The following is a 10,000-nucleotide window of genomic DNA, read 5'->3' as shown; positions in this document are numbered from 1 at the left end:
CACCATCACCACCACCACCACCATCACCACCATCACCGCCACTACCACTACCACCACCACCATCATCATAACCTCCACTACCACTACCACCATCATCATAACCTCCACTACCACTACCACCATCATCATCACCAATACCACCATCACCATCATCACCACCACTACCACCACCATCATCACCACTACCACTGCCACCACAGCTACCACACCATATATGTGACAAAATCAGATTAACATGATCGTGGTTAAGTAGGAATAAATCTCATACAACTAAATCTATTCAGAGACAGTAGAGATGGATCGGTATTCTGCTTGGGATCTTGTTTATATACATACTGTAAATACACACACACACACACACATATATATATATATACATATATATATACATATATATATATATATATATATGTATATATATATTAAAGACAGACTTAACATATTTAGAAGCTCTGCCAAGGTCAGGTTTCGAATCCATTGGCAGAGCTTCTAGAATGTCCATATATATATATATATATATATATATATATATATATATATATATATATATATATATATATTATATATATAAACATATATATATATATACATATATATTATATATACATATATATACATATATATATACATATATATATATATATATATATATATACATAGTAACGTAGATATCGTGTAAGATATGCGGGGATCAAGGGAGTATTAGAGGGGCGTTGCCCCTCCCCCCCTTTCCCCTCCCCTCGCCCCTCTCCCCTCCCCTTCTCCTTTTCCCCTCCAACAACCGTTGTGTGTCGGACGTGTCACATCATGCCAACAGACATCCGATCCAAGCGTTTACAGTAACGTGATCCGTCACTCTGTGACGTGATGCCGGGGCCCCTCGGTGTCACGTGACGGCGAGGTGGGGGGTGGTGACTGACCCCGAAAATTCGTTAGTGTGACGTTGCGTCACGCGTGATACCTTAACGTAGACGAGAGAGAGAGAGAGAGAGAGAGAGAGAGAGAGAGAGAGAGAGAGAGAGAGAGAGAGAGAGAGAGAGAGAGAGAGAGAGAGAGAGAGAGAGAGAGAGAGAGAGAGAGAGAGAGAGAGAGAGAGAGAGAGAGAGAGAGAGAGAGAGAGAGAGATTTTATATAATCTCGTAAGATATTCCTAATTTTCTTTTAATATATATGTTTTATTCATAGTCAATATAACTCATATAAATGAATAAATATACAAATGAATATACAGTATATATATGTATGCGTGCGTGCGTGTGCACATGTGTGTGTTTGTATATGTAAAGATTGTCCAATCAATTAATTAATTAATTGATTAACCATTGAAGTGATTAACCAGGCAATCTGACGATTAAGCCCCTTGCTTACCAGGTGGTCCATTTCCCTTTCTATGCCGACTGCCGCTTGGCGATTTTATTCATTTAAGGAGTAACCCCACCTCCCCCTTCCTCACTCGACCTTCGAGGATCAGCTCATCTTCGAGTGTTATTCTCATCCTCGAGTCATTTCATCGACCATGATTGTGTGTTTCCGAGGGCGAGATGGGGGACCCTTGGAGGGTGACCCCCCCTCGAGGAGAGACCCCCAAGGGTGACCCCTGAGGAGGACCCCGTCATCCTCATTATAGTCTGAAACTTGAGAACCCGTGCATTGGGACCCCACTGCCATTTGGGGGTCCGTCACTTCCAGCCTATTATAATATCCTTATTCAGGGGCCCGGTATTATTCTAAGGCCCTCAACTAGTCGTCTAGGTGTGCGTGATTAGGTGAGCTAGCGGAGGGTGGGGGAGAGAGGGGGAGGGGGTGCAGCAGCTGTTGGTGGTGGTGGTGATAGCTGGTTGTGATAGTGGTGGTGAAAGTGGAGGTGGTGGGTTGTCTCTTCTTCTCTCTCTCTCTCTCTCTCTCTTTCTCTCTCTCTCTCTCTCCCTCTCTTTCTCATCCGCCCTCTTTCTCTCTCTTCTCTTTTCTTTAAGCTAGAAATTTCTTTTTCATTCTCATAGAAGAGAGTCTCTCCCCTCCCTCCCTCCCTCCAGCTTCCTCCCTCCTTCCATCTTCCTCGCTCCTCTTCACTCTTCCTTGCGTTGCCTGTTTGCTACTTTCCCTGCCTCGTCTGTTTTTGCCTATTTCCTCTTGTTGCTCCTCTCCCCCTTTCCCCCCATTTCTCCCCCCCCCTATACTCTGCTCCCTACACCCAAGTGGCCCCTCCCAATCCCGCTGCGCCTCTTCCTCCTCCTCCTCCTCCTCCTCCTCATCTTTCTCCTCCTCTTCCTTACCCGCCTCCTACCTTTCCATTTCTGAATGCGTTCGGATGCATTAACTCCAACAAGGCTTCGGCTTCGTTTCATCTCATCACACTGGGCTATTTTTCCTCCAACCTCCGATTCATCGGCGGTACCGCCCACCTCCAGGATTTTTTCCTCCGTAAAATCACAATCTTGTTCTCTCAACGACTTGATATGCTGGAGGAAGTTCATTTTCCTCCAGCATATCGGATTCCTTCCTGGAAACTGCGGGCTGCAAATTTGCTCCAATAGTCGGAGGAAAAATAGGCCAGTGTGATATTATTGACCAGGTGGTTACATCCTCAGCTGGTTCTCAACACCATCTGGCTTTGTAAATAACTTCAAACCCAATGGTCCTGTACTTCGCCAGGAGAGAGTTTGCTAACAAACAAATCCTCGAGGTCCTCCTCCAGGTCGTAAAAGGTCCTCAACCAGAGGTTTTCCTTGACACCCCCACGAAGAGACTGAGGGTCCTTCTCGAAGGGTTCTCATACTCGGTGGGGGTCTTCCTTGAGGTACTGCAGCGGTGGGAAGCAGGCTCTCCTGAAGGATATGTGTGTGTGTGTGTGTGTGTGTGTGTGTGTGTGTGTGTGTGTGTGTGTGTGTGTGTGTGTGTGTGTGTGTGTGTGTGTTCAGACATGTGGAGCTCTGTCCGATATCCTTAGGGATTCTCATTATTTTGTATATAATAGAAAGGGTAATTAAAAAAAACTGCTAAAAACATTCATGAAAATATAAATAACAGAAAACTGAAATCAGAGTAAAAAAAAAAAAAAAAGCTCTTGTAGAAGGGTGGAGAAAACACTCCAAGACTGAAGATATTTGAGGGTCTCTCTGGGCCCTCTTAGAGGGCCACGGGAACATTTCCTAAAGGTGGTGGCCTTTTCGGGGGTCCCTTTGTCAGAGCTGAAGGATTATTCCACAGAACTTGGGGGACCAACACCTACCAATTCGGACAAGTATTCCAAACAAATGGGCCCCTGTCCAGGATACATTCTTTCTCCTCTCCTCCTCCTCCTCCTCCTCCTCCTCCTTCTCCTCTTCCTTATCCTCTCTCTCCTCCTCTTCCTTATTCTCCTCCTCTGCTTCTCCTCTTCTCCTCTTCTCCCCTTCTCGTTGTTGAGAGCCTCAGATCGAGTCTTTTCACGGACTCTGTCGAAGTCCTTGACGGTTCTTTGGTGTCAGGAGACGTCCTGACTGACTGACTGACGCTTGACTGACTAACTAACGTCTGATTGACTGACTGACTAACTGACTGACCTGCGATGCTCAGCGTCACGAGAGAAAACGTCAGCTGGAGAGGAGGAGGAGGAGGAGGAGGAGTGGGGAAAAAACTCAAGTGGCTCTCAGTTCTTTTCAACCATCCTTTCGTCCTCTCTCTTTCTAATTCTTTCTCTCTCTCTCTCTCTATCCCCTCTCTCTTTCTGCATACATACACATACATACATACATACACACACACACATGTATATTCATCCCCCGTGTGAGATATTGACTACATGAATCTTATGCAGTCTACACGTTAGGGACTCTAGTAACACCCATACGGCCCAGAGTCCCTTTTAACTTCTACTCTCCCTTGAGGAGAGAAGCGCTGGTGAATGGAGAGGACGAAATACAAGACAACACACTCTACATTTTTTCTCTCCGCCATGTTAAGGACTTCTTCAAAGGAGATAAGGAGAAGAGGAAAAGAGAAATTGTAAAAAGAGAGGAGATGAGTATTTGAATGGGTAAGGGTCAATGGGGTGTGGCATACGCACGGAGACGCTTAGCTGTAATCTCAGCACACAAGTCGGCAGATGAACAAAGAGAATGAATAGAATATATGGGCGAATAAATGAATAAACAAATAAAGAAGTCAATGAACAAAGAAACAAATAAATAAATAAATCGGTAAATGAATAGATAAATTAATAATTATTGAGGCATTATGACAAGTTGAAGAGGACGCTGGTCTTTATCCGAGTTTGTTCCTGACCGGTTTTGCTCTAAGCCTCTTCAGAAAAAAAAAGTAAAAAAAAAAAAAAAAGATAATAATACAAAAAATTATACAAAAAATAATAATACAAAATAATAAATAAAAATAATGATGATGATGATAATAATAATAATAATAATAATAATAATAATAATAATAATAATAATAATAATAATGATAATAATAATAATAATAATAATAATAATAATAATAATAATCATAATAATAGTAATAATAATAAAAAGCTTAGCAACGCTTCCCGAGCAAAAGTTAATCTTCAGGATTTTTTGGTGATTTTCTGCTAAAAAATAATAATAAAAAAATAAGTAAATAAATAGATAAAATAAAATAAATAAATAAATAAAATAAACAAGTGAATGAATAAAAACAAAATAAATAAATAATAAATATAATCTCCCTATTTACCCCCTTGGCCCGTCCGTTGGCTCTCCGCCTGTCCGTTTCTGTCTTGTCTCTTTCCTTCCCTCTCTCTCTCTCTCTCTCTCTCCTGCTATATCACTGTCTCTCTCTCTTTCTGTTTCCATCTCCCTATTTATCTCTGCTCCTCCCTTCACCCTCTCTCTCTCTTTCGCTCTCTCTGTCTCTCACTCTCTCCCCCACACACACTCTCCCCGTCCTCTCCCGCTCCCCGTCCGAAATGGCGAAATGGTCACCTCCTCCTCCCTCCCTCCCTCCCTCCCTCCTTTCCTCCCTGCCGGTCTTCGACCGCCGCCGCCATTTTGTGGCCGACGGGCCGGGAGACCCGCGAGGTTCTCTCGCCCTCTTGAACATATTCTTACGTTCAAAGTGAACATTCCATCACAGGCAGACTGCTCAAATCATGGCCAGCGAAACACTAATGTATATGAAGAAAAGGATACGGCTAAAGATATGATCATACGGATATAAATGTAAATGAAAATATACAGATAGATATAATTATAAATATATATATATATATATATATATATATATATACATAAATATAAAAAATATAGATATGTAAATGAATATATATAGATACAAATATATAGATGTATATGCAAATATACATAAATCTAAATATATCTAAATATAAATATAAATACAAATATAGATATGATTATAAACTAAAATATGTATATAGATACATACATGTTTTATATATATATATATATATATATATATATATATATATGTATGTGTGTGTGTGTGTGTGTGTGTGTGTGTGTGTGTGTGTGTGTGTGTGTGTGTGTGTGTGTGTGTGTGTGTGTGTGTGTGTGCGTGCGTGTGCGTGTGTGTGTGTGAGGTGATTACTGGCATCCTCCCTTCCTCCTCCTCTTCGATGCCTTGTAATTACCTCATCATCGCCACGGGAGGCTCCCCCCTCCCCTCCCCCCACAATCCCGACGGAAAACTGAGATGATAATGATGATGATAATTATCACAGGGGGCGGGGGCGCCGGAGACTGATGATGGTGATGAGGACGATGCTCATGCTGAGGGCGAAAGGTGGTGGGGGGAACGGAGGGGAGAGAGGGAGGGGAGAAGAGAGGGAGGGGGGAGGGGGAGGGGAGAAGAAAGTGAGAGAGAGGGAGGGGGAGGGGAGGGAGGAAAGCGAGGGGAGGAGAGAGGAAGGGAAAAGATGGGGAGAGAGGCGAGAGGAAGGGAAAAGAGGAGAAGGAAGGGAGGGGAAAGGAAGGTAAGGTAGGGGAGAGGAAGGAAGGAAGGCGAAGGGGAGGGAGAGGAAAGGAAGATATTGGGAGGGAGGAGGAAGGGAAAAGAGGGGAAGGGAGGGAGGAGGAAGGGAAAAGAGTGTGAAGGAGGGAGGGAGGGGAGAGGAAGGGAAAAGACGGGAAGGGAAAGGAAAGGAAGGGAAAGAGAGGGAACCATGATTACCTCTCCCAGGACTGTGAGTCAGGGAGGGAAGGGGAGGGGGGGTTAGGGGGGAAATTTGGGGGGGGGTAGCCGGACGAACGGTCCACCACGCCCCACGTTTGCCAGCTTTTGTGGTCATTGTTGTGGTAGCCACGGGCGTGGGAAATGGGTGGTGTGTCTTGGGAGGGGAGGAGGGGGGGCTGAGTTTGGGGGGGGAGGGGTGGCAAGGGGATGAGGAGTGGGGGAGACGTTGGCGTATTGGTGGCGGCACACTAAGCTTTTCTCGCTAGCATGCTACTTGGTTTTGCTACTTCGTTTGAGGAGAAACGACTTCGGTTAAGATTTTTTTTTTTTTTTTAATTCCAAATGTCAAATTACTTTTGCGTCATAGAGTGGGAAGCTGAATGACGAGCTAAGAGAAGTTAAACCTAGAATACGAATGTTAGACATATTGTTGAGATGTTCTTACGGAAGTCTAGAATATTATAATCGATGTCGTTGCTACTCAAACGAAGTAGCAAAAGCAGGCAGCATGCTAGCCTAGTGTGCTGTCACCTTTAGGGTGCGTAAAGTTTGGGAGATTGGGGAGGAATTTTTTTTGGCTTGGAGGTGTTGCCATATTAATGAGCCTCATTTTTTTTTTTTTTTTTTTTACGTGAGGATGTGGATGACGTGGATGAATTTAGGTGTGGATGAATTGAGGTGTGAATGAATAAAAGTGTTTTAATATTTGAGTCAACGGCGAAAATAAATAATAGATAAATAAGTAAATAAACAAATAACTAAAATCGTATGACGACAATGAAACCAGAAACCATCTTATCACAGAAATGAAGATGTTAGCGAAGAAAATTCACGGAAACCATTTTTTTTTAAACTTCCTTATCGCTTTTTCGAATTTTTTTTACCATCTCACAACTTCACATGGACCATTTCTCTCTTCCACAGCCGTCCAACACGAGCGGGGCCCCCGGAACTCCACACTCCGTCGCCAAATGTCCCTCTATTTCAAGGACTCCACAGGAGAATCCCCTCCTCCCCCTCCAGCCCCCCCTATCCTCCCCAGGACCTCCCCCTCCCCCGCCAGGTCCCCTCCAACTATCCACGCCCCTCCCTCCTTCCCGCTACCTTTCCCTCCCCCTCCCCGTCCTCCCCCACCACCACCTCCACCTCCACCGGTCACCACCACTAGCGCTGTGGCACTCAACCTCAAGATTGGAGGTCATCCTCTGAGTACTCCAACTTCGATTACTTCGACAGCGCCCCGCCCCACGTCTCTCCCGGACCCGCCCCGGCCTCCTCCGCCTCCCCATCCGGAGCTCTCCGCCCTGGCGCTGGATCGCGTCAACGCCCTTACCACCATCTCCTCCAGGTCTTCCACCGGGATGCTCCTCGCTCCAACGCCGAAGGTGAGCCTCGAAAGTCGAACCTTGTGTACTACAGGCATAGGAGCTAAATTTGCCCGATAGGGAAAAAGCTGTTAAAAAAAAAAAAAAAAGATATATATATATATATATTTATATATATACATACATATAGAAAAAAATAAAATAAAGATAAAACAATAAAGTGCAGAATACAGATAAAGACATCGGTACTTGCGTATGTATGTATATCTATTCACTTGATACTGCCTCCTTTTTGCTAATTTTCTCTTCCTCCTTCGCCTTTCAAGTATCCTTATGAACTCGGCCCCGTACTACCTCCCCTCTTTACGTCCCCCGAAACGGTCTGCGAGTCCGCGGCCAGGTTGCTCTTCATGAACGTCCGCTGGGCCAAGCACCTACCCGCCTTCACCGCCCTTCCCTTCAGAGACCAGGTAGGTCATCCTCCTAGAAGCCCCTAGAGCCTAGAAGCTCCTTAGGGTTAGACGCCACCTAAGAGAGCGTGGTAAATAAAAAAAAATCGAAAATAAAAATTTCTTAATTAATGAATTTTCTTGAAGAAAAATAGCATTTTTTTGTGCCTCGCGACTTATATTGAGGTTCCTCTTCCTTCAGCTCCTTCTCCTGGAGGAGGGTTGGCGGGAACTCTTCGTGCTCTCGGCGGCACAGTTCCTTCTCCCGGTGGAGGTTGGGCCTCTCTTGGCCTCGTCGGGCCTCAGCACGGAGCCCTCAGAGCGCCTTCTGCCCCTTCTGCAGGACATCAAGGTCTTCCAGGAAACCATCGCCAAGTTCAAGGCCATGGGTGTCGACCCGACGGAATACGCTTGCCTCAAGGCGATCCTACTCTTCAAAACAGGTGAGTCTCCAGGGCGAGCCTCCAGCAGGTAGTTCTCGCTATTGTTTTTTTTTTTTAAGTTTCTGATATACGCAATGAAATGTTCCAAAATCCGGAGAATTTGGAATACAGGAAGCACTTCCTTATAGGGTTAACTTTCTGTACACACGGGTGTGTGTGTGTATGCATACATATATATATATTTGCGTATATATATATATATATTTATATATATATATACATATATATATATATATATATGTATGAATGTATGTATATATGTACTGTATATAAGTACAGGTTTTATTGTCTCATATGAGGTAATATAACTCAAAATTTCAAGTAACTCACCTTCCCTTCTTCTGTGCCTTCTGCAGTGTTCGAAGGCGGCGCCGGCGAGATGAAGGGCCTGAGGGATGTGAGCGCCGTGGCCGTCCTCCAGGACCAGGCCCAGCTCACCCTCAACAAGTACATCACGACGGCGTACCCGACGCAGCCCTTCCGTTTCGGGAAGCTCCTCCTTCTGTTGCCCTCCCTCCGGGCCGTCAGCTGCCGCACCATTGAGGACCTCTTCTTCGTCAGGACGATCGGGGCCATCCCCATCGAGCGCATCATCTGCGATATGTACAAGTCGGCCGATTTCTGATGGAGGGGAACTTCTGAAGAAGGGTCCTCTGAGTTTCGTTGTGGCTTTAGGGCGCGTGTAGGACAAGGTGCCTAAGAAGCGGGAGTTCTGAAGAAGGGGTTCGGGATGAAGGTGGGGAGCTCCTGAAGGAGGGTTCTCTGAGTTTCGTTGTGGCTTTAGGGCGTGTGTAGGACAAGGTGCCTAAGAAGCGAGAGTTCTCCTGACGAAGGTCTCGGGGCGGTCTTCTGAGTGCCGCCGTTTAGGGCGGGGTGTCGATGTTCCGACGACGCCTGTAGCTATCTGCTCTCCACCTGGAACCACCTGTGTCCATCAGGAGCCACCTGTCTTCGCCTGTAGCCATCTGCCCTCACCACCTACGACCATTTATGACCCCCGTCTCCGGCAGCTTCGGGTTTGACCTGAAGGAGAAGCCGGCGAAGTCTTGTTCGTTATTGAGATTCCTTTTGTACATTCCTTGAACGCTTTATATCAACATTCCACATTCGACATTCCACGCGGACATCCCACCCACCACATCATTCCATCGCCCATTCCTATGTACCAGTGAAATACGCAAAAATCATCGCTTGTCGCATTGATTAGGCATTATGCTTCACCAATTACTACCATCATGCACCATCATTTTAACCATTCCTACCCATTCATTAACTTCCCTCCCTCATCACCCCCGAATCATCAATCATCACCTCATCACCTGAAATCCCTATGGGACGAAATAAAGAATATAAGAGATTCAAAACCTTTTTCTCCGGATCAGATCTTATCTAATTCTGTTACGTCACGTAGATGTAGATGTAGATCCTGTATATAATACGTGCGGCCTTGCACGACTATTTGTTATGAAAAAATAATAAGATATTTACCTTCGACCTGAGATTTTTCATTATGAACCTAAGCCATCTTTCCCATTTTCGTAGTCGGCAACCCGATGAGGTTAGACTGCCCCAAATAGAGGAAAAAATACAAACATAAGAATGAAGGAGACTGAAAGAGACCATATGGCCTACACTAGGC

At 45.0% G+C, this 10,000-nt stretch overlaps 1 protein-coding gene across 1 annotated transcript in view; it reads left to right on the top strand.

Annotated features, from left to right (window-relative positions):
• The window catches only part of tll (nuclear receptor subfamily 2 group E member tailless), a 24,457-nt gene extending 15,462 nt beyond the window's left edge, over positions 1-8,995 (top strand). Inside the window, exons 4-7 of the mRNA XM_076207268.1 lie at positions 7,069-7,186; positions 7,810-7,939; positions 8,121-8,361; positions 8,727-8,995. Coding sequence (XP_076063383.1) covers positions 7,069-7,186; positions 7,810-7,939; positions 8,121-8,361; positions 8,727-8,986 — 749 coding nt within the window. The 3' untranslated portion in view covers positions 8,987-8,995. The remainder of the gene's footprint in view (positions 1-7,068; positions 7,187-7,809; positions 7,940-8,120; positions 8,362-8,726) is intronic.
• The last annotated feature ends 1,005 nt before the right edge of the window (positions 8,996-10,000 follow it).

Source organism: Oratosquilla oratoria, chromosome 24, assembly GCF_046742065.1.
Source record: "Oratosquilla oratoria isolate Oo_2021 chromosome 24, ASM4674206v1, whole genome shotgun sequence".
Classification (NCBI taxonomy): Eukaryota; Metazoa; Arthropoda; class Malacostraca; order Stomatopoda; family Squillidae; genus Oratosquilla; species Oratosquilla oratoria.
The sequence above is the reverse complement of the archived record's forward strand: the minus strand, read 5'-3'. Positions and strand labels throughout refer to the sequence as shown.